At 41.3% G+C, this 25,656-nt stretch overlaps 1 protein-coding gene and 1 long non-coding RNA gene across 5 annotated transcripts in view; both read left to right on the top strand.

Moving 5' to 3' along the window:
* AMPD3 (adenosine monophosphate deaminase 3) overlaps positions 1–25,656 on the top strand; it is a 39,906-nt gene that overhangs the window by 10,144 nt on the left and 4,106 nt on the right. For all 4 annotated transcript variants that reach the window (XM_083725095.1, XM_083725097.1, XM_083725098.1 and 1 more), the window contains exons 4-11: positions 1,977–2,142; positions 3,305–3,524; positions 4,227–4,356; positions 16,195–16,389; positions 16,652–16,783; positions 17,401–17,564; positions 20,228–20,354; positions 23,174–23,337. In XM_083725095.1, coding sequence (XP_083581221.1) covers positions 1,977–2,142; positions 3,305–3,524; positions 4,227–4,356; positions 16,195–16,389; positions 16,652–16,783; positions 17,401–17,564; positions 20,228–20,354; positions 23,174–23,337 — 1,298 coding nt within the window. The remainder of the gene's footprint in view (positions 1–1,976; positions 2,143–3,304; positions 3,525–4,226; positions 4,357–16,194; positions 16,390–16,651; positions 16,784–17,400; positions 17,565–20,227; positions 20,355–23,173; positions 23,338–25,656) is intronic.
* Positions 4,384–15,158, top strand: LOC310838698. The gene is made up of 3 exons (XR_014561120.1): positions 4,384–5,646; positions 5,758–9,303; positions 14,149–15,158. It is a non-coding gene; the product is annotated as an uncharacterized lncRNA (long non-coding RNA).

Below are 25,656 nucleotides of genomic sequence, written 5' to 3'. Positions count from 1 at the left end.
GCTAGAGAACCTCTAGCCTGCCAACCCCCTATTCTTTGGCACCTGTAAAGCCATTTTGACCCAGCCATGCTCACCTGACCTCCACCTGTCATCCGTTGTGGGGCAGGTAAACCTGGCTCTGCTGAAAGGGGTTTGAAGGCACAACTGATGGGCAGTGCCTGCAGAGGGCTTTGCAGGCACTGCCAACCAGCTGATCATTGGGTCTTTCATCCAGATGTGAAGGCCCAGAAACCAACTTTTTCCTTCAATTCTCTTACCTCCCCATTCTTTTTCTGGGCCTTCACATCTCTGGTCTTGCAGAGCACTTTGCAGTGGGCTTTGCAAAGCACTCAAACTGGTTTCAGAATGTGCAGGCAAAAAGAGGATCACCTGGCAGCATTGTGATCTCAGGTGACTGACAAATAGTCACCCAACTCACCTGTCAGATTTGGCCCACAGGTGGTAGGGAAGATAACAGTCCTGCTGGTTGGTCAAATTCAGTTCCCCACCCTTCTCTGTTCAGTAGACATGTAACAATTGTCTTGTCAATTAACAAAAACACAATACAGTATTACCATCTTGCTTTGGAATACAGATACAAGTTACTGTATTACCTGTGTCGGATGTAAGATAAAAAATGACCTGCACAGGGATCAGAGGAGGCCTTTATTCTCTCATCCTCTTTTCCTCCTGGCCTTCAGTTAGGGGCACAAAGAGCTGAGCAAATTATAACATGCCCAAATAATTACCTGGAATAGGAGGCCCATGCATACCTCCCACGGTGACTTCCATATTCCATTTGTGCAGGTAGGCGGTTTCTTCTTGGTGTATATGTAGCCGGTGCACGTGTGAAGCAGCACTTGGCTCTCCAACTTCAGATAATGATCAAACATGTTGACATGAACATGTATTGCTACCTGGCAGAGAGCTGAGGTAAAGGGGTTCTCTTATCCCAAGTGAGATCTCTTCCAGCAAGTGTTGTACATCCTGTCTGATCACATTGCTATCATTTCCAAAACTACTATATACAGGTAACTCACATCTTACGCGAGGGTTTCAGGGGGCCACAAATAAATGCAAAAACACATAAAGCAAGGAACCCCTGGAATTGCCTACCCAACCCGCTGCAAGGTGGAGGAGGGCTGCTCACCTGGCTTTGGGAAGACAGCGCGAAGGCTTGGGGATGCTACCAGAGCACGCTTGCTCTGCCTTCCTGAAGTCGAGTAAGCCTGTGCTTGTAGCTATGTGTGAGTGGGTTTTGCCCACTCTCCATTTATTTATTCCCATCAGCCCCCTCCATTCATAGCTGCAAATATGTAGGTAAAAGAAGCGTAAGATGCGAGTTACGTATATATCCAGGGTGCTGGTAACCTGGGTTAATGTACATACTTTCTCAAAAGCTTCAAGATGCAGCTAAAGTTCACCATTACATTACTGATCTATGTAGGGAAGTATTAAGACACAGGTGGAACTGTGCATGAAGTATTTACATGTTATCATAAGAAGCCTTTTGCTTCATCTGGAGGTAAATGCATGAAGAATTTTGATTGACAATATAGGGTAGATTTGACTGTTTCTATAATGGTTTGATTCACTGGTCTGCCTAGATGAAATCCTAATGACATTTGTAGGCTATATTGAAATCTCTAGGTTTTAATGCCTGTCACTGAGATGGTAAATATTGAACAATTTTACTTCACGATACAAGTGGAGGCTGCCACAATTGAATGCTCATCCAAATACAGATTTTCTTCAACATAGTTAATAAGATTTCAGAGAACAGTTTCCTCCATGTTGTACTAGTTTTCTGTGGGTAGAGAATTCTTGTGTATAGAGGAACACCAACTTACAATCTACAGTGGTACGACCAACACATTGATTTTTTGCTTCAGTGAGAAGTAGGCCTAGCTGTCAAGCAAATGTGTTTCGGATTAGTGTTTACAGTAGCATTAAAAACCCCCAACTCTAGTGGTTAATTGTATAATTTCTCCCTTCAGGTTACTGTTGATGATTATGAGCAGGCTGCCAAGAATTTGGCAAAAGCTCTCCTTATTAGAGAAAAGTATTGTCGCCTTGCTTACCATCGCTTTCCAAGGACAACGGCCCAATATTTATGCAGTATGAGAAATGAACAATGGAAAGATGAAGATGAAGTACTTCCAGGTAAATTAGCTGCAGTTTTTTTAAAAGGTTTTGGTGCATGAAAACCTAAGAGATGATTAACTTTTACTGTTCTTAATATGCCCACTTGATCAATATTCTGGTAATAGTATTACTTCCAGCCTTGCAATAGGTTTTACTCTAATAAATTTGTTGCCATTTTGTTCTTAAAGAGTAAATAAACACATAAAGATATAGGGATAGTGCAGTTCTGTGCAATATAGTCACTGCTGCTCAGAAAAATTCTAGTCAAGTCCACACACTATGCTTGGTGGTAAATTAGCAATGCACTTTCAATATTTAATTGGAGGTTCAGAAACCATCACTCTAATAGGAAACATTGTTAGTTGAACTAATCACCCACAGCATTATACAAGTAAGTCAGTTCCTCTTGCAGCTTTGCTAGATGGGGTTTTCCCCAACCCTTGTTTTTGAGGAATGGTGAAAGTGGGGATTAGCTTGTAACCCAGTTCAGATATGAACAGGGATTTGCACATCCAGCTTTCACGTTTAGCACGCTCTGTCCTTCTTGAACATATTGGCTTCAGACCTATGCAACTGTGCAAATTTTGACCACAAAAAATATTCCCTCTCAGCAGCGCAAATATTAAACCACAGGTGGACAACTTGTGGCCCCCCAGATGTTGAATTTCAACTCCCATCAGCCCCAGCCAGTATGGCCAATGGTTACTGTAGGTGTAGTCTGGCAATATTTGGAGGGGTCACTAGTTGTACGCCCTATACTTAAGACTGCAGAGCTTTTACAGAGCATCCCAATTCAAAATGTTTATGTTGGTGTATCAGCCCCATGTATAATGTCACCTTTTTTTCATACTTTGCTTGGATAGCTTTCATATAACACATTCTGAACTTCTGGATTTTGGGCCATGGATGCAGTTTGGTCCATGGTAAAGAACATTACCATAAATATCAAGTATCACTGAAATAAATGGTTAAGCATGAGTTGGGTTTCACTCCATGTTTTGGGGCTGATAGGTACCATAGTACCAAGTTGCATAGAGTTAAGATGACATTCATATGATAGTAGATATCCTATATAGCACTTCATGATTTTCATGTCTATTACTGTTTTTTGTTGTTGGAATATTGTGAATAGAAACAATACTGTATTTTGAATTATTTATTGATTCGGACATTTTTATAGATTTTCATCCACCCCCAAAAGACCTGCAGGACCTTTACAATCTTGATGATTCTCCAGGGAATCTGGATTATGTTGTAAAGATGAAGGCAGGCATTTTCTTCGTTTATGAGAACAAAGAAATGATGGAAGCTGATGAGCCATGGGACTTGCCTTATCCTGATCTTCAGACTTACACCCTTGACCTCAGTCATGTGCTGGCTCTCATTGCAGATGGCCCAACGTATGGCTTTGTTTAACTTTGAGAATTCCCTAATGCTAGCCTATTGTATGCTTCAACAGTTGCGTTGCTGCTATGAGTGTCAAACCTATTATGTTAAATGATGTTCTGGGATGTACAGTGTTAACCGGGGGGGGGGGGGGGGACCTCAGACCCAGGGGTAATCTGTGATCTTCCAGAACTCTCTGTCTGGTCCTTGGACTTGTCTCCAGGCCACACCCACTTCCCAGCTACAGTCCTTCGCCTGAGGTCATGCCTTTCTCTAGCCTGACTTTGCATATTCCTTGAGTGTTTTTTGTTGTTTGAAAGGTGCCCTTGATCTCTGATATTGACTTTTGGTTGAAGGACAAAAGTTGAAGGATATTGACTTTTGTGTGAAGGACAAAGAAAGAGGGTCTCACTTTAGTAAATGTGTTTAGGATTGCAGCGGTGAGGTAGTATTAATAGTCTGAATCTCTCAAATGTGGGATTGGAACAGGGTTGATCAGTGGCAGTGCTTGGCCTACCGCTCCAGTATTTTGCAACACCTTTAAGAAGAAGAAAAAGTTGCATTTCTAATTCTTAAGTGGATATCTGATTCCTGCATTGCAGGGGGTTGAACTAGGTGACTCTTTGGGTCCCTTTCCAATTCTATTATTATTTAAGTAAAAGCATTCTGATTTGCTGTCGGACCATACTTAAGGTACGGTGTTTCCTTTTCCGCAGAAAAACATACTGCCATAAGCGGCTCAATTTTCTAGGATCTAAGTTTGGTTTACATGAGATGTTAAATGAAATGTCTGAACTTAAAGAACTCAAGAGTAATCCTCATCGGGATTTTTACAATGTGAGAAAGGTAAGTACGAAAAAGATTGGTCTGTGATTTATTCTAATCAGTGCCACTTTTTAGAAGCATTTGATGTTAAGTTGAATTAAATATTATGGAAAACATTATTTCATCTTGTGGCAGTATGATTCATAATCGTATGATATGAGTAAGGAACAGCAATTAAATGTTGCAAGAAATAGCCAAAGCAGCGAGGGTTGAGCTGCTTGGTCAAAGGATGAGATACAAAAATAATCAAAATCTGAATTGCTGACTTTGAGAAAAGAAAGAATGAATAAATGAAATAGGGGATGGGAGAACCAGTTTGGAACGATAGTGCTACTAAAAGAAAATCCTATGCCTATTGGATTGTCTGCCTTTAAAAATAGTTCAGAGAAACCACCTTCAATGTCAGATGACATGGTGTGCTATTACATGGATTTTGACAGTCAACAGCCTAAGAATGTCTGGCAAAAAGATTGCATGTTCTTAGTAGGGGCATAATGACCTTCCTTAGGCGAGGATGGCATAAACATTACCCTCATAGAATTAACTCTGCCTTCTTCCGGCTTGTTAAGGGCTTGCTGTGAACTAAGAATCTCAACAGCCAGAAGTGTTGCTTAATTATTGCCATAGAACATGTCTTGGCTGTGAATGGGTGGCAGCTTTGCTGAGAATTGAAAGCAGCACAGTAGAGATAAAGTAGTATTTGTCTGGTTTCGCAGGCCTTTTTTGTTTTAATCTTAGCCATTATTAATACAAAGATTTAATACTTCAACACTTTCTGTAGATAATGCAACCGCACTCCTCTCCAGACTTTATACAGTCCAGGCTAGGCACAATGTGAGTTCCTAAAAACAGCAGCTGAATTCTGCTATTAGTAAGTCATAAATTAAGACTTTAATTTTTATTGTTTTATTCTATTGATGCACTGGACTCATAAGTTTGTGAATGTATAGTATGAGTAAGGGTTTGTGTGGGCCTTCAAAATATGTGCTAGTTTAAAGGGATGTATTCTCACTAAGAATAAAATGTTTCCTGCTATCTAGCTGGCACAGATCCCTCAACCAAAAAATTCTTCATTTGCATGCCCTTTTGTGATCTACAGTACTAATCATTCAGGGCATAACTCCACATGGCTGATGAAGTTGGTTAGAAAAATAATTTTAGAGAAGAAAGAAACACTGAAAAGTAAAGGAAAACTTAGTCTTCCAGGCCCTTAAGAGCTGTTCTTTCATGGTGGTGTGCATAAATTAATACTTTTATTAGATGACACTGTGGTGAAACTATGGAGAATGTTGAATGGTGCAAAATACAGATGTATTTTGTATTTTCTGTTTTTCTTTTTCTTTCTTTTTGTAATTTTTTTTTGAAACTCTAATAAATATTATTTTTTAAAAAAGAGAATGTTGAATAGTGCATATGCATTAGTTTATACAGCCCTGTGTTAATGTAAACACAGAAAAATATATTTATGTACAGCATATTGTGATATAATGAACTTTTTTTTTAACAGTGCAGAGCCAGTATATAGTTATATTGCTTCTGTTCTCTGGTTTCAAAATAGGTTGTGTAAGAAAAGAAGTCATTCCTGGAAAGTGTGATTAAGGCAGTAAACAGAACAGGTTGAAGCTTTTCCAAGTGAACTGCCAATCTCCCCAGATTCATTGGAAGTACTTATTCAATTCTTTATTTACAGTAAAGTCTTTTGCAAAAACAACATACACTATGACAACCCCCTCCAAAAGAAAAAAAAGAGACCCTTAGAGGAAATCAGTATTGTGCTCTTCTAATTGTTCAATGAGTGGAAGCATTTTGGCTTGCCATCTGGAATGATTGCCCGTGTCCTCCTCCTCAGGTCTTAAGAGAACCCTAGAGGAATAACAGGGGAGGGGGGGACAAAATAGGGGGGAAACATCCACCTTACAACTACGCTCCACCTTTACAACATGTGTGCTACTGACTCTCAAACTTTGGGATTGTCGGAATAATATGCAACAAAAATTTAATCAATTTGCATCATGCAACTCAAATTGGGTCCACTAGACCCAGACTTTTAAAACAATGTGGACTAAAGTCACTTCTGGGGCCCCTTCAGGATTAGGGGCACCAAAGCTCAAGATTCATTAGTTTCATAGTAAATCCACACCGGCAACACCCCCTCATTCCTGGGACAGAGGGGTGTCACAGTACAGAGCAACTGGAGGGGCACAAGTTCCCAACTCTTGTTTTTAAAAAATTGAAGCTGAAGCCATTTTAAGCTTTCAAGATCCAAAGTTTTGTAAACTGCTTCTGCTATTAGGCTAATATCTTATGATGCCCCAAGGTGGAAAAACCAGTAGTGTTTATAGTGAGAGGCTATGAAAGGAAAGTGCTGGACAGACATAGATCATAATTCTGAACAGGGTGACCAAGACCCTTCTGTCAATGTAATTATCACTGATCTAAATATGGAATATTTATCTATCTTGGTGACAGGTTTAATAGAGACGTGTTCATAAGAGTATCAAATGACACCTGTGTCATTGAAATGGTGGAAGGTGTCAAAATCATTCAGTGTGCTTGAAAGCTTAGCTTGGGTTGGAGAGATGTAAAGTGCTCGTTTATAAGATTGTCCTGTAGGTAGATTGCTGGAAGCCACAGGGAAGGAGATTGCTGTTGCACTTAGTTCCTGCTTGTGTGCTTCCCACAGGCATCTAGCCAGCCACTGTGAGAAAATTATGAGGAAAAGAATAAGATGGCAGCAAAAATATATTAGTGTGATGCACCTCTGTTTCAGTTGCTTGCAGCATACCCTCCAACATGTTGAATCCCAAAACTGGGATGTGCCTCCTCTTGTTTGTGCTCCCTTGCGAGTCACATGAACCACACAAGATCACGAGCATCTTTCGGGGCTGTGCTCTCATGGTGCCCAAAAACGTGCATTTGGGGGCGCCTCACTTTTTTCAAGCTGAGAGCTCGCCTGCGAAATCGCGTGAACAAATATATATGTACCTCTGTAGTAACTTTGCTAGGGTGTGCAGGAAGGAATATATATAAATATCTTGGGATCTTGAATTAGACAATAGTCTGAAAAATATAGAAAGGCAGGATAAATTTTATTTAGTAAAAATTGTTTTAATAAATAAATACATTTCTGTTAAGAGGAAATGTTATCTGAGGACAGGTTCAAATAACTATAATGGACTTAAGATGACTGTGGCAGGCAAAAAATAATTGGCCACACAGCCTTCCAAATCTTGTAAGGGTATAGTTCAGGTATATATTGTTTTTCTGCCTAAAAATTATACCCTTAGCTCAGACTTCATCCTCCTCTAATAACATTAAATGTGCCAAAGTAAACTTAATTTTGCATGTTTAATGGCTGCACAATTTTGAATGAACAGTGATTTTGTGATTAAATATCCTTCTTGTGTTAGTAGATGTTTTAAGCATCTGTTTTAATACAGCTGTTGATGAAACTCTCTAGGTTTTAGTGGAAGTTGTTACAAAGCACATTTAATGGAAAATTAAAGACTAAATCCAGTTATGAATTATGTACAATGATCATAAGAACCAAAGGTTAATGGCATGTAGCCTGACTCTGCTTTTTGTGGAAACTGATTTGCAAAGCTGATTTTAAATTATGATGGTAAATAATAAGTGTGCGCTAATGAACTGTCTGTTTATAGAATGCTAATCAGTTTCATGGCATTTACTACCTTCTGAAAACTCCAGGAGCTTCAAAAACTGCTTTTAAGCTCAAGAGTACATTATGACCTTTAGATAACATGCTGCTCTGTGTGGCTTAACATTTTATTAGGTACACTTGTGGAGATGGTGATGCAGTAATGAGATCCCATTGGAAAAGTAGTGTTCTAAGAAAATGGTAATAGCTAGGCATTTTCTTTTATTCAGAAGTAAGTTCCTTGTGTTTTGTGGGATTCCGTGGAAAAGCAGGAAATTTGTCAATAACATGGAACTTCTTTTTTGTGATATGTGATGGCTCATTCACACATGCAGTAAGTTTGGAATCAATTGTGGGACAGAAGTAACTTACCATTGCTTCTGCTAGGACAAATTAATTTCCAGTGATCTTTCCTTCCTCATTGTATAAACCAGGTATGGGGACTCTTTGGCCCTGAAGATGTTGCTGAATTACAGCTCCCTTCAGCCATAGCAAATGTGGCCGATGGCCAGGGATTGTGCAAGTTGCAGTTCAGCAACATCTTCAGGGCCAAAGGATCTACACATCTGGTACAGAATCATTAGTGTTGCCTTCTTGAATCTCTGCATTGAGGCCAGAACTGCAAAATGAGCTGTTGAATGCGAGGCATTTTCCCCCTCCTCAGTATAAACATCTTGCAGGTGTTATGAAGATTCTGTTCCTTTTCATGGAGCAAGTTTGACTTGGTCGGGGTGTGTGTGTGGAATTATTAAATACAGTGGTACCTCTGGTTACGAACTTAATTCATTCCGGAGGTCCGTTCTTAACCTGATGTACCACTTCAGCTAATGGGGCCTCCTGCTGCTGCCGTGCGATTTTTGTTCTCCTGAAGTGTTTGTAGCCTGAGGTGTTTGTAACCCAAGGTACCACTGTATGCAGTCATTTCCATTTAACATCCTGATAAAGACTGAATGTACTCTCTGTAATTTGCATACTCAAGCTGTTGCTGCTGTTCTCACTTTCTTCTATGGAGCTGATTATGATTATCAATAATGTATAAGACATCAAGTATGAGACTGCTCCTTCATGAAAGCCCTCATTGAGTTGGGTGTTCTTAAAAAAACCCATGACCCTCGTGCTTGCTATAAATAAATATTATATCATTTATGGAGCCAAATACACTGTGGCTGAAACTTCCAGCAAAATCATCACCATATTGTTATTAGATTTACTACCCATTCTTCACCAAAAGGTCCCAGGGTGGGTTACAGAAATATAAATACAGTATTAAAAACAGTTGCACACAAATTACAATAACAGCTAGAGTGAAGGTGCTGTTGGTTTCTGCTTCCTTCACTGAGCAGCGAAGTGCTTGTCACAAGACAATGTTTACATTCCACAGTCAAGTGCTGTTGGGTTTTCTCACGGGAAAGGAGACTGGATGTGACGTACACTGGTTTCCTGTTTTTCACTGTTCTTTGCAGTTCAGTGTAATTCTCTCCGTGCTTTAGAGGAGAGAGGATGCCTTTCTCTGCTCCGGCAGAGGGAAGATGTTTTTTTCTGTAAATTACCAGTTTTGAAGTGTAAATAAAGTAATATAGAGCATGTTGGCACGTACTTTTCATCATTCCGCTGTGCACTGGACACTGCTTATCTCCAACATTTGGTTCCGGGCCCAGAAAAACGCAGTGTTTTGAGAATGGACTCCAGAAGTCGGGCTCCTGGCAAAGGAACAAAGGAGCAAAGAATTGGAGTGCCGGCAAAGGATCGGAATGCAGAGGGCCGGATCGGACGATATCTCTGCGCGTCAAGATGATTTGATGAGGTATGTGCTACAGCTCCGGGCAGCCTGCCAGCTTCTAATTAATGGCTTTATGGCTGGACTTTGAACTTTTATAGCCGGTTTTGCCGTGGCACAGGCAAAAGGCTAGAAGGATAAATTTTTCCTATGCTGGGGGAAATCGAAAGTAAAGCAGCTGCAGCAGTGTCGCAGCATGAATTTAAGACAGCAGAGAGAACTTTCACTTTTGAACTTGCCTTTGGAATGCGGTTTGAAGCAGCTGCAGATAAGCAAAGCAGTTAAGCAGAAAGGCACAGGCTCACAGGCAGAGGCTGGAAATCGAAAGTACTTTTGAATTTGCTTTTGGATTGAAGCAGCTGTACACAGACGCAGCATGTATAAAGCAGCCTGATTTAAAGCAGCAGAGATGACGCAGAAGGCTAATGCCAGAGTCATGATGGCTAGCTGCAGAAGGCTGGATGAGGCAAGTGGGGAATTTGATGCCAATCAGCCAAATGCTCAACTCACAGTAGCCAGTGATACTGCCATGATTCAGAATGAAGCAGACCGCCAGGGTGATAGCTGCATGGGCAAGGGGGAGACTTCACAGACGTCATCCCATAGTGCAGTGGAACCACCAGATGGCGCCAAAGCTTTGAAGGCAGTGAAATGCTACACGTGTGGACGTCTAGGCCATATGAAGAGGGAATGCAGATATCCCAGGGCCAAGACAGAGCAGCGCAGCGAAAGCTCATCGCGTGGAAAAGGCCGAGGCAAAGGCAAAGGTCCGGTGTCCAGGACAACGCAGCACAAGGCAATGGTCTCACGCTTCACTCCAAAGGTTGCAGAGGTCCAGAAGACGTCTAGATCTTTCTTCGTTGTTGATTCGGCTGCAACGCATCACATGTGCAACGATAAGCGACTGTTCGTGTCTTTTACACCGCAGGAAGGTGCGATTCACCAGGCGGATGACCACACAATCCCCAGTAAAGGCTACGGAACTGTTGTTCTTCACAGTTTGGACTTATCGGTACAGGATGTGCTTTATGTGCCAGATGCCAAGCATAATCTGCTCAGCGTTGGACAGCTGAATGAGCGGAAAATTGACGTTTCCTTTAAGAACAAAAGGTGCATCATCACAAAGAAAAATGATTATGTATTGCATGCTGAATATGTTGATCGTTTGTATGTTTTGTATTTTGATGATGTTGTGCAGGATGACACTTGTTGCATTGCAGGTTCTAACAAAAGTTTGCATGCAGAATGTATTCACGATTTTCATCGAAAATTTGGTCATTTGCATTTTGAGGCAGTATCTAAAATGCCTGCCTTGGTTGAAGGTATGACTATTAAACCCTGCAGGTACCACATGAAGTGCAAGGCATGCGCAGCAAACAAGGTAAAAATGGCTGCGAAAGGTAAGGTGTCTAGTAGGCAAGCTACAGAACCATACCAGGTTGTTCATGCTGATTTGGTTGGACCACTAGCGCCTTCTTTGGGTGGAAACAGGTACTTCATGGTTCTCATTGATGCATTTTCCAGGTATATTTATGTGTACAATCTCAAGCAGAAATCAGAGGCTTTTCCTAGGTTCAAGGAATTCTGTGCTTGGTTGGAAAATGTGCATGATAAGAAGATAAAAATTCTTTTCACTGATCGCGGGGGAGAATTCACTTCTCAGCAGTTTGAAGCTTTTCTGACTGAGAAAGGAATTCAACACGATTTGTCTAGTCCTCGTTCGCCATGGCAGAATGGACTTGCGGAACGAGCAAATCAGACATTGCTTCAAGGGTTAAAAACCTTGCTGCATGATGCCAATCTTCCAGAGAGTTATTGGGCCGAAGCTCTCTCATGTTTCACTTACAGTTATAATCGCAGGTTATCTTCAGCGATTGGTTGTACCCCCTATGAGAAGATGTTTGGCAAGAAGCCATACATCAAACACATGAAAATTTTTGGTTCTGACATGTGGGTTCACTCACCACAAAACTCCAAGTTAGACAAGCGTGGATTGCATGGTATCTTTCTAGGTTATCAGAAAGGGTCTTACAGAATAATGATGACTGACTCTAAGACAATTAAGCTCACAAGAAGTGTTGAGTACAATGCCAAGTGGGGGGAGAATGTGGGAATATTCCAATGTTATCCTGATGACAGTGATGAAACTGAGGATAGTCAAAAGCAACCGCAACAACCCACACCCACTGATGAAGGTTCTGAGTCTGAGTCTGAAACTGAATCGGGTGATTCAGAGGATTTCAAGAGTGCGAAAGCCTCTATGCGACCCTCTGAAAGCTCTGATCAAGAATTGGAGGAACCATTGTTCACAATAGGTCACTTTTCTCCTAAGAAGGAAGAGGAGAGTGTTGAAGACTTAAGGCTAATTCGCAGGTCACAGAGAGCGACAAAAGGCAGACCTCCAAAGAGATTTGCTGATGAGTTTGCTAAGATAGCAGTAACAGCTGTTAAAAGCTCCAAGAAGGTATTTGAACCTTCAAGTTTCCAAGAAATCCAGGATTTGGATTCAAAGGAAGCTGAGCCATGGTTAAATGCCATGAAGGCTGAGCTTGATTCCTTGGAAAGGAACAAAACATGGGACCTTGTTCCAGTAGTTCCAGGAATGAAACTGCTTGGAAGCAAATGGGTCTTCAAAGCGAAGACTGATCAAAATGGCAAGATAGTCAGACACAAAGCCAGATTGGTAGCCAGAGGTTTTGCACAGGTACCAGGTGAAGACTATCATGAAACCTACTCACCCACCGTGAGGTATGAGAGCATTAGGCTTATGCTCAAGCTAGCTGCAGAGGAGAATCTACACATTAGTCACCATGATGTGAATACAGCTTTTCTGTACGGATCTCTAGATGAATCACTTTATATGCTTCCACCTGATGGCGTACAGGTAAAACAGGGATTTGTTTGTGCTCTGAAGAAGTCCCTTTATGGTCTCAAACAAAGTGCACGGTGTTGGCACACAAAACTCACTGAAGTATTGTTTTCTCTAGGTTTTAAGCAAGGGAAAGCTGATCCATGTGTATTTGTCAAAGAGGAGGGGCAAAAGAAACTGTATTGTTTGTTTTATGTTGATGATCTTTTATTCTTTTGGAAGGATGTCACAATGTACAATAATGCCCTAGCTCAATTGAAAGAGCACTTTGACATGAAAGATCTTGGTGAGGTAAACAACTACCTATCTCTGGAAATAGAGAGAGATCAAGATGGTAACATTCTAATACACCAGTCACGTAAAATTGCTGATGTGTTAAGCAAACTAAACCTGATGGATGCTAACCCTGTAGACACACCGATGACAACAGGTTATCAGGTAGATGACACTGAAGAAGCATTTTCTGATACTACACTGTACAGAAGTGTGCTAGGCAAGCTAAACTTCATTGCCAGATGTTCAAGACCTGACATTGCTGTTAGCTGTAATTTGCTAAGCAGACAAGTCAACAATCCTACTGTTAAGGATTGGAAAGCTCTGAAACGCATAGCGCGGTATTTGAAAGGCACTATGCATTACAGACTGAGATTTAACAATCAGAAGTCTGGTGGTCTTGAGATATTTGCAGATGCAAGTTTTGGAAGTGACACTACAGACAGGAAAAGTACGTCTGGAGTTTGCTATAAGTACAATCAGGGTCTATTTGATTGGTCATGCAAGAAGCAAACAACAGTTAGCTTAAGTACTTGTGAAGCTGAACTGAATGCACTGTCTTATTCACTTAAGGATTGTGAATGGTTGTTACAATTGTGCAAAGACATAAAAATTCCTGTCAAATGTCCAATCCAGGTTTACCAGGACAACAAAGCATGTTTGGCTTTGCTGAATTCTGAAGGTTGTAAGCAAAGCACGAAGCACTTGCAATTAAAGTTGCAACATGCTAGGGAACGTATTCAAAAGGGACTCGTAACGGTGTCCTATATGCCAGGTAATGAAATTCCTGCTGATGTATTGTCCAAGATTGTATCAAGGGATCAACACTGTACCTATGTGCAGAAGTTGGGTTTGTACTGATATTGTACGAACACGCTGCCCAGTGATGTTCACAGAAAGGGGGAGGATGTTGGTTTCTGCTTCCTTCACTGAGCAGCGAAGTGCTTGTCACAAGACAATGTTTACATTCCACAGTCAAGTGCTGTTGGGTTTTCTCACGGGAAAGGAGACTGGATGTGACGTACACTGGTTTCCTGTTTTTCACTGTTCTTTGCAGTTCAGTGTAATTCTCTCCGTGCTTTAGAGGAGAGAGGATGCCTTTCTCTGCTCCGGCAGAGGGAAGATGTTTTTTTCTGTAAATTACCAGTTTTGAAGTGTAAATAAAGTAATATAGAGCATGTTGGCACGTACTTTTCATCATTCCGCTGTGCACTGGACACTGCTTATCTCCAACAGGTGCCAGACATGCTTCTGTGGGGAGGAGCTTCCACAGAAAATGCCACTTCCTAGGTCAGCCCCCTGCCCAATGTCTGGGGGCAATGCAACTACCAAGAGAGCCCCTTCTGCTGGGTGATTGCTTTTGTTTTGTTACCATGGCAGGATCTGGGCCTGGTATCTCATTCATGCTTAGCTGTCATTCTGTTTTGTACTTAGTGTAGCGTGCTGTACCTTGATTTGTAATCAGACATTCTCTACTAAAAGTATTAATATCTTTTGTGATGTATGTAGATAGTCCTCCAGGCTAAGAAGCTGTCAGGATAGAGTGCCTCACAGATGATTTCAACTGTTTGTTGGATTGCTACCCATTGTTTGTCTCATGGAGTCTGCAGAGTAGAAAACATATCTTTTAAATAGTACTTGCTTTAGCTTAAGAGCATGGGCAAGAGAAAGGTGTTGACAGTACTTTCCTGTCACTTCAGGGAGTCTGAATAAATTCCACCTTAGAGTTGAAATTAATACGGGCTTCTTGAATTTCATCTTTCCAGCAAAGGGGTTTATCTAGACTCCACTTTAGTGGTGAAGGGAGCACTCATTACACACCTGGTGATAATGTGCAACATTTTGCCTAAGGTCTGTGGCAAGCACTGCCAAGAGCTGGAACTGACATTGAAAAACATTGAGAACATTTCTCCCCTCGCTCCTGCAGAAGTAGTTTAGAGAAACCTCTTTGCCCTGGAAGTGAAATTGACATTGGAGGCAATAAAACTGAGAGGTTGCAGAGATGAGGAGAAATCGTTTCAATTTCATCTTTCCTTTTCCCCATCTTTGAAGTCCTTGTAATACAATTCTCAGAGCCTTAGCAGATGCTACACACCCAGTTTTTTCCTTCTGTCTTTTCTGCTGCTACTGAGAGATTGTTTTTTTCTCATGGAAACAGGAGCATTCCATCAGTCCCTAGGGAAACAAGACAAATGAAGATGTTAAAATGTGAAATACTGTACCTTACTTAATAAAAATAAATAAAATGCAATGAATTGTGTAACATAATTAAATTCACTACTACTACTACTAATAATAATTTGATTGTTTATACCCTGCCCATCTGGCTGGGTTTCCCCAGCCGCTCCTTAGTATGTTTTTTATTACTATTTAAAGTATTGCAACGCAATGATGTAGCTTCAGGATCATAACAGTGGATGACTTCACCACTGTTCTATTAGCATAATTGTGACAGACATCTTCACTAGAGGTCAGGGATAGGCTGAGAAACGGGAAGTAAAATCAGGTCAAAATAAGACATATTTGACAGGAAAGGGGGTGGGAACAGAATAACACATTTGGAAAGAAAATATAAATGTATAAATACAAAGTCACACCAGGAGGGTCTGTGCAGAATGCGTACATAATGACTTGGATCCAAGGGACTGCATATGGGGTGGTGGAATTCACTGATTACTGGTGACTTCCCCCTCCTGCTGCAGCCTCCTACTTAACATGCATTATGTTTCAGAATAGCCTCCCAATTTCCAGGCGTAGATTTTCATGAGGCACAGCAGGCTGTAGGAGCAAGGAAGAGATGGAAAAGCCCATTCTGTGAATGGGTCTCTACTCACAAAATAAACATTCACTAGCTGTAATGCAGGTGAATATGTGTTGTGTCTCACAAGCATGTTGAATTCCAAATGAACATCTTACAACTAGTAGGACTCTTATCCTTAATAGCTTTGACTGTACATGTATTCAGAATAGGTTTCCTCCGTTTCTTTTAAGAAGTAACATCTGACCAGAGCCTGAGGGCTACATTTGACAAGACAATGGGAGTTTTGTGATCCGTAGATTACATTGTTGGTGAAAGGGGAGTTCAACCATGTAAGAATATTCTTCCTCACTCCCAAAAGCTGAAACCTGATGACTCTTGTCATTGCTGAAGTTAGTGCTTCATTGCACACTGAGAGAAAGGTGCTCAATATATTTCAAATTACCTGCTGTGCCAGATGGCTAATAGTAAAATATGCATGCTTGATGTCAGCTGAGCCAGAATAATCTTCTTTGTGATTTCAGGTTGACACCCATATCCATGCTGCTGCCTGTATGAACCAGAAACATTTGCTGAGGTTCATTAAACACACATACCAAACAGAGCCAAACAGGATAGTGGGAGAGAAAAAAGGCAAGAAGTTAACTTTAAAGCAGGTGTTTGAAAATCTCAACATGGATCCCTATGACCTCACTGTAGACTCACTAGATGTCCATGCAGTAAGTACATTTTGACCAGTAGATGAAATTGAATATGGAGATCAGGATTTTGTACTTGAGCCATGTATGGAGGGAGAAGATTACTCTCTTGGTTTTTGTGATATATATATTTTGTTACTTAAAGAATGCTTTAGTTAAGAATATATATTGACATTTTGATATTTTACAAGTAGATGTAAATAAATATATTGCAATAATATGACTTAACAAGTTAAAAACTGATACTCAGTTTATTGAATGCACATTTCCCCTCTTATCTCAGGATCGCCAGACATTTCACCGATTTGATAAATTCAACTCCAAATATAATCCAGTTGGTGCAAGTGAGCTGAGGGACTTGTACTTGAAAACAGAGAACTATATTGGTGGTGAATATTTTGCTCGTATGGTGAAGGTAGGCAGCTTTTGAATCCTTTCAGTCCCCGTGTCTCTTAGTGTCTTGTAAAAACACTTGTAATGTGAAATATATTAATTGCAGCATATGCCGCTGAGCCAATGAGGTGCTGAATCCTGAAAGCAACTGAACTCCACATAGAACACAAGATGTCTTGTGTGACAGACATGTACATCTGTATAAGCTAGACGTGCTCTAAAGTTGCAAGGTTTTCTGCTCACCCTTTTTCACAGGAACTGTGGTATAGAGATGTGTGTGTGAAGTTAGGAATGTACTAAAGGGCTTTTCAAAGCTGGTAACTTTACTATTTTTTCTGCAGTGCATCACAAAAAGGGTGTTTAAGAGGTGTACAAGTCCCATTCTTTGTGTGGTTTGGGGGCTGTAGTTTGAGCAAGTTAGAAAAAAATGTCAGTGGACATGAATAAATGTGTAAACACGCATCAGGGGTCTCTGGATCCTGCACAAATATATTGGGGGTGGGGACTGCACAAAACATGGCTAACACTCTAGATCATTGATTTCAATGGACATATTTCCAAATTAAGATCTGTGTGTAAAGCTTTTGTGATTATGTGTTGCTCCTGGCAGAAATGTAATAATGGCTTGGTTTTGAATAGGAAGTTGCTCGTGAACTGGAAGAAAGTAAATACCAGTACACAGAACCTCGGCTGTCCATTTATGGACGTTCTCCAGATGAATGGCCAAATTTAGCTAAGTGGTTCATCAGGCACAAAGTTTACTCACCGCACATGCGCTGGATGATTCAGGTCCCTAGAATCTAGTAAGTATCTATGTGTCATTATTTTTTATCCTTATGGGTACACTTTTTCTCTCTATCTGAATAGCGTTTTTTCCCCCTTCTCCCAAGCATTATTTCATCATGTAATTACTTTCTCAAAAACAATGAGGAAGTCTGATCTAATCTTCTCTCTTCTCCTGTTGTAATGCAAACAGTCTTGCCCCATGGCAGCTACCACAGTTTCCTGTGTGAAGCAAAGAGGACAAAACTGGACAACTCAATTTCACTTTTTTCTATCAGTCGAAATACATATTTACCTTAAATCAAGTGTGGAACCTGCAGCCCTCGGCCTTATTTATGAGGAGAGGTGAAAAGGGGGTAGAACTGAGAATGAATGGAGTAATAGAAAATCAAGGGATGAGGGACTCACTGCACAGGGCCAGCCCTACCATTGCACAGTGAGGAAACTGCCTTGGGTAGTTAATTTTGAGTGTTATTACTGTATTTTTACACCTGTAGAAGAAGTGTTGGTGGTCTTTTCTGTCTCAGGCACCAAAACAACTTGACCCCTTGATTCATTTGCTATTCTGCCTTGGGTACCAAAATATATTGGGATGCCGCAGGCCTGCACTCGATCAGTTCAGGCCCCTGATGAGCAACTTGTCCCTTTCCCTGTCAGCCACTTGGGTGGCACTGCAAGGGGTGAAGAGAGAGAGGAAGGGGGTATTTGAGAGAGAGAAAAGGGGGAGACTCTGAATCAGCCCACCAGCAGTTCCTGCCCAATCTATTGGCATGCAGTCCTTTACAGGAAAAAGTGGTTCCTCACCTCACGCTTGTTACATGGCTGCCCATGCCCTATTCTTTCTCTCATTAATGTTTAGGTAAAGGAAGATACATGATGTGACATTGTATTTCTGTACAAGCGTTAGCTAGTTGAACAGAGCAGGAGGGGGCGAGGTAGAGAAATGTTGTCTTTGGACACATCTTTTGTACACAGCTTTGAGGGTGTTTTTTTTTTTTTTTTTTTTTTACAATCAAGCAGTGTATCACTTTTATGAAACCACCATCACATGTAAATATCACTGTTGTGTAAGCTGCAGGGACATGTTTAAAAGCCAAACAGCACATTGCCTTAAATGTGGGGCTGCTGCTACACCCCCCCAAACTTCTTTTGCTATATCTAGTTGAAGTAGATGCAGCTTAGCTGGGTGGTGGCTGGGCTAAGCTTGTACTCTAGGTACGCTGAACCTGTGTGCAATGGCCAGAACCACCCTGTTAATGATGCTGGCACTGTCTCTGATGTACATATATCAGGGCAGGACTGGCGCCATTAACAGGGTAGGACTGGCCTGTATACACATGCTGAATGACCTGGGAGCTTCTGCTTGGCTCCACAGCCTACCCTGCCAGGCTGGTACATGTTTGGAGGCCACAATGGCACCCCTCAACCTTTGCTGGGTCTGCTTTTAAGCCTGAACTGAAAACATGTTTAAAATGATGTAACATATCAACTGCAATCCTCTAATTTTTGTGATTGTTTAATCAAAATGCACTTCAAACTAGCAATGGGAATTGGTCTACATATCAGACTAAATGCAAGCTGAAAAATCAGATAAATAATTTTCATACAAGTCTTTTAGTGTGATAGGGAACTAAGGCTGGCATACTTTTAACTATAAATTTTGCATCTGCAAGTACGGTATCTAAGACATGGTTATTTGCTAGAGATTATGATGCATGGCCAACATGCATTGACTGGGGAGCTAAATAATGAGTCCACAAGGCACTTCAAGTCCCCATAAATCACATTACTCATTAGGAAGCAGGTTGCTATCATTAGTTTTTCTACTCAGCATAATGCAAACAAGTATGCATGCTGCATTAGTCACTCAAATTGAAGCTCTCATTAGGAGAGATTTCAGGGCTGAATTTTGAGACGATATATTTTGTTTCGGGTTTGTAGAGGAAACTAATTCTCATCAGGTAATTACTAGGTAATTTTATTGATTGAAATTTGAGTTTAAATCTTCCTTGCTTATAATAAAGAATTAAAAATATGACAGGTCAGTTAAAGCATAAGCGCTGTGTGTGTGTGTGTGTGCGCGTGTACACACACACACATATATATACATGCACACATACTGTATGTAAACATTAAGGAGAATGCAAGTTTAGTGGTTAATGTGCTTAACATCGGGCCATTGTGCACTTTCCCTGGGCCTTGTGGAGAATGTGCACATAATCCATCAGTGGCGTAGCGTGGGTTGTCAGCACCCGGGGCAAGGCAAGTAATTTGCGCCCCCTAACCTGTGGATTTGCGCCCCCTAACCCTAACCCCCAGGTGTTGCGCCCAGTGCGGCCGGCCCCCCCTGCACCCCCACGCTACGCCACTGTAATCCATCCATGAAGAGGGAATTGTGTACATAATATACATAATCCCCAACAGGCATTGGGAAATATTGGCTGGATTTTGTACATTCTCCAGCCATTCTGCATAATCCGCACAAGCTTTGGGGAATAGGCATATCTTAACTGCATTCTGTACATTTTCCAGGCATTATACACATCCCTTGGTCAGTATACTTGGTCTCTAAGAATCATGCCTTTTTTCTAAGCAAATAAATCATAAATAAATAATTAAATAGTAAATAAATAAATAAATAAATTTTAAATAAATATATATTTAAGATTCTTGTTTCTTTCAGTGATATTTTTAGGTCAAAAAAGATTCTGCCTAGCTTTGGCAAAATGCTAGAGAACATCTTCTTACCTCTGTTTGAGGCAACTATCAACCCATTGGAACATAAAGAGCTGCACCTCTTCCTTAAATATGTACGTATGTGGATGACCCTTCTTCAGGGCTGCATGTATCAAGTCATTTTATGATCACACTGCATGCCTTCATTTTGTATTGGGTGTAGAAATAATTGTTCCAAAACCCATAACTTTTTGTTTTGTTCTCTCTCCCTGCTTCTAAAAGCAAGTTTCTCATCCTTAAAACTGCAATGTTTTGGAAATACTTGGTGGGATGAAAACTGAAAGAGCCACAGAGACAGGGGTCTGAGCAAGGCTCCTGGTGAACAGGGGACCCATGTTCTGCATACTGCTTTGGCCTGTCCCGGGGATAGCAAAAACAAAATAAATTATGCAAAATGAGCACAAGTTGCATAATTTATACAGGTTGCCAAATTCAGTTTCTTTCTTGGTGCAGAATTTCAGCTACTTTGGCACAAAGTTCTGGTTTTTCTTTTGTGTATGTCATTAAGGACACCTGCCCCTTCTCTGCTTTGCTCCAAAATCTCTCACCACTAAGTGCAAGAGCCACAACAGCCTCTACAAGAGCCACAGGCTCATATCAATAGGATTTGAGTGTGTTACTACTGTGTTTAGCCATTTCCCCACAACTGTGTGCCAGTCAGATGTTGGAATTCAGTTCAGTCCCCCACCCGCTGATTAGGTACCTGCAGTTGTCAAAGCTGCCACCGCCTGCTGATTGAGACTGTGTGCACATTTCCTAATAATACTGTGGTACCTTGGTTTGCAACCGTTTTGGATTACAACTGTTTTGGATTACAACCCTTTTTTGGGGGGAGGCCCCATTGGCAAAAGCTCACCTTGGGTTACAACCTGTTTTGGTTTACAACCGGACCTCCGGAACGGATTATGATTGTAAACCAAGGTACCACTGTACAGTAACAGCAACCTCTTATGCTGTTCTGGCGCAGCTCCCTCTGCTGGAGGAAACTTAAAAATGTCTCAAGTTTTATGATTCTACCATCTTTGGTGTGAACACTGACACATGAGTGTCACAGAGCTGTTGTGGGCCCTGTGTCTGTGAAAGAGGTGTTTGCTTCTAGAACATGCAGCTCTGCCTTGATTGGCTGGCCTGAATGTTCAGGGCCTCTCCTAGTGTGGCATGGAAAGTGATGCTCTTATCCATGCGAAAGCTACATCAGAAGCAGGAGACCTTACGGAAGGAGATTACAAGTGTGGCTTTTCCCTACTTCACTGCTGCCCCAGTTTCCAGGAGGGCTAATACTGGTGTCAGGAGGAGGTGCTACCGCATGGGCTTCTATGTGCCATGTTAGGTACTGCTGATATTACATGCATGGTACAGGAATGCTACAGGCCTCTTCCATGAAAGTGATGTGAGAAGAAGCCGCCCAGGATACCACCAGAAAAACAGTCCTTGTGGCAGGTGAACTTAGGCAGTTTGTGAGGTCTGGCTGAGGTGGAGTTGCGGCAGGTGTCAACACCTGTATATTATTATTCATATGTTTGTTTGTTTGTTTGTTGCATTTCTTTCGCACCTTTACCCCCATGCAGCTCAAGCCAGTTTACATAGTTCTCTCGCTCCTAATTAATCCCCACAACTACCTTGTGAGGGAGATAGATTCAGGTAGGTAGCCATGTTGGTCTGACGCAGTTGATATATATATATATATATATAATTGTCCAGTAGCACCTTAGAGACCAACTAAGTTTGTTCTTGGTATAAGCTTTTGTGTGCATGCACACTTCTTCAGATACTTCTGTTTCAGTGTATCTGAAGAAGTGTGTATGCACATGAAAGCTTATACCAAGAACAAACTTAGTTGGTCTCTAAGGTGCTACTGGACATTTTTCTTGTGAGGGAGGTTAGGCTGAGAGGTAGTGACTGGCCCAAAGTCACCCAGCAAACTTCATAGCCAAGTGAGGAATCGAACCCTGGTCTCCCAAGTACTAGTCCAGCACTCTAAACACTGCATTGCCACTGGCTCCACATGTAAAATTCCACTCTTCCTCCTTTCAGTAGGCAAGCCTTCCCCAACCTGGTGCTCTCCAGATGCTTCAAACTGCAATTCCCATCATCCCTGACCACTAGCCAGCCTGGCTGGGGCTGATGAGAGTCCATCATCTGGAGAGCCACGTGTTCCACACCTCTTCTGTAGAGTCTGCAATGCTTTAGCGGTGCAGTGGGTTTAAGGAAGACTGCAGCAGGACTTTCTCATCACATACCCAAAGTGTTTTCTTGCTCAGCAGCCGTCAGTCTTGTGACGTGGGAGTTTGGGAAATATTCAGCATAATGACACCCTGGGCATGAAGAACATTCTATTAAAATAAATAGTACCCCGGTGCGGTGGGGACTCTATTTTTAGTAGCCATGTTCATTGACAGCAACATTTCTTTTGTAAACATGCACATTCTGCTCTGTAGAAATATTAACGACACTACTTAAGCTAGTCCAATGCCAGTTTTATATGGCTGGAAGCTGAACTGTTTCTGAGTAAGCCATTACAATTTGGGCTTTGGGTTCAGCTGTGATTCAGACTATTCTGGTTCACAGTTTAAACCAATAAATTCCCCACCCTATCACAAAACAGTATAATGATTATGTTTCTTGGCTGTAGTTTAACTATTGAGGGTACACACTTCAGTAGGTAGTGTTTGATTGTGTGGAATGTCTTCTGCCTTTGCTATCTGGAAGGAAAAGGAAAAATTGTGGAATTTCTGGCCTAAGATACAGGCATCAAGACCTGAGTGCCCACTCCCTGTAGTAGTGACTTGCCATGCAGACAACTAGCCAAGCCCTGACTTTATATATATATATATAGATATATGTTCATGCTGAAGTTGATTCACACACACATCTGTTTTTGTTGGATTCCTAGGTGACAGGGTTTGATAGTGTGGATGATGAATCCAAGCATAGTGACCACATGTTCTCTGACAAGAGCCCCAACCCTGATAACTGGACTAGTGAAAAAAATCCTCCATATAGCTACTACTTGTACTACATGTACATAAACATCATGGTTCTGAACAACCTTAGAAAGTAAGTAGTAGCGTTTTATATCTTCTTATCTCTGCATCTTTAGTAGAAAGATATAACATGGAATTTGAAGCATAGCTTATATCAGACTAACATTGTCAACTTAAATGTAAGTGTTTTTATGATCTCCTTTCTAGAGCTGCTCCCCCCCCCCCCCCCGCCCCGCAAACGCCCATTCCTGATTCTGCGGCTTTTTAAAGACCACCAATTCAGTCCAAAAGGAGGAAATGATTGTGCAAAACAGCACTTACAGAAATATCCGTCAGGTTAGGGTTGCACATGTGTAGCCCTGCGCGGCAGCTTCTGTAACAGGGCTGATCATCTGTGGGCCAGTAGAAAAGGTTGAATCCAGCTCTTCTGTCCCTGCTCCTGTCATCTAGGCAGACAATCAGTGTTATTGAAGAAACTAACCAGGACTGCACATTCACAGCTCTGGCCCTAGTGTCAGACTTTGCAGTCTGAGGAAGTATGAAAAGAGCATATTTTTGTACATGCAGCGTCTCTTGTTGGCTAGGGATGAAAAGTGTTTTTTTAAGAGACCGGTAAACAATCTCATAGACCAGGAGCAGCTAACTTGAGGCCTGTAGGCTTGCCCTTATCTGGCCCACCCGATAGGTTTTTTGCAGCCCCCAAGACCTGTCCGTACTTGTACTCCTTTTCTTTTATAAAAAAACAGTAAAATAGAGTGTTTGTTTTTTAAAAGTATTGACTTCTGCTTTGTGCCCCCAATACAATACTGTGATTTCAAAAGGCTTTTCCTGCCCCCACTGTGTGCCTAGTACACCCACACACCCCCAAAAACCCCACATTACTAACCAATCTTGTGGGTCCATCAGCCTGGAAAAGGGTAACCTCCTCTGTTGTAGATCCATCAACTGCCTAAAGTACACACACACACACACACACACACACACACTTTTTCAAACTTATGTTTCTGGATCAAGCACAATTTGTAAGGTTTTGTTGCACTTCAGGCAGCATCTGGAGAGCACCTGAACCAGCTTTCAGTAGATTATAGAAGTAATCAGTACTTCTTCATTAGATGTGTGCCAAAAAACATCACTGACACCTATAAAGTAGTGTCCATAGCATCATTAGTGATCCTCTTTGTCTTGCCAGGATTAGTTTTGTATATTGGCACAGTGAGATATGTGTAGCATGTTCCCTGTTTTTGCATGTGCTTCCACCCACCCTTTAAAAAAGAATAATGCAAAGCAACCTGTATTTCCAAGAAAAGAAATGCCCCACCATTTCAGTAACATTTTATATTTTAGATTAATTTAGTCTTGAACATTTTTTGCTTGAGAACATTTTCTTTTAAAAAAAACCACAAAAACTATAGGAGTGAAATTGACTACACTGGAACTTGCTTGCTGTCCAGTCTTGTGATTTAACTACTCCTTTGGGTTGGTTTGTTTTTGGTAGGGGAATAAAGGAAACTGCTGCAATTAATAAATATGATGAAATCGGTGAACTCACAGACATGCATCTTGCCTGCCTTTTGTTTGTTTTCAAGCTGATGCCATTATTATTATTATTATTATTATTATTATTATTATTATTAATTATTCCGCCCATCTGAGTGGGTTGCCTCAGCCACTTTGGGTGGCTTCCAGCAAAATATTAAAAACATAAGAAACCTTTAACATTAAAAATCTCCCTGTACAGTGCGGCCTTCAGATGTGTTCTAAAAGTCAGATAGTTGTTTATTTCCCTGACATCTGATGGGAGGGCGTTCCACTACCGAGAAGGCCCTCTGGAACTTTATTTTTTTGTGGTGAGGGAACCAGCAGAAGGCCATCGGAGCTGGATCTCAGTGTCCAGGCTGAATAAGCTTCTTCAGGTATACAGGGCCTGAGGCCACTTAAGGCTTTAAAGGTTAGCACCAACACTTTAAGTTGAGCTTGGAAACATGCTGGGAGCCATTGTAGATCATTTAGGACTGGTGTTATATGGTTAAACACACTTAACGGGGAGGAAGCCTTATTGGGCACAGTAAAGCAGGGCTGGCCCAACACTTTTTGCTGCCTGAAGCAGAGAAGCAAATGGCACTTTCCCATCCCTAGTCAAGATGTATCATGGCCAAGACCAGCCAAATTATTTTTGTCACTTGAGGTGGAAAATCCCACAAGCACCTCTTGCCCTTCCATGACAGTAAAAAGATAAATTCAGTAAGTAATAGTTAGCTGCCAAAATAATAATAATTAGCCCTTAGTTTTGTCTTAATGGTGGGACTGGCCTTAATGGTGGGATTGTTTATCACCTTAGGCCTCACTTCATTCATTGTCTCAGGTGCAGTTTGCTTGCTAATGTAACAGATGT

The sequence above is a fragment of the Podarcis gaigeae genome (assembly GCF_964106915.1).
Source record: "Podarcis gaigeae genome assembly, chromosome: 1".
NCBI classification, from domain to species: domain Eukaryota; kingdom Metazoa; phylum Chordata; class Lepidosauria; order Squamata; family Lacertidae; genus Podarcis; species Podarcis gaigeae.
Note: the sequence above shows the minus strand (reverse complement) of the source record. Positions and strands in the feature narration are given on the sequence as shown.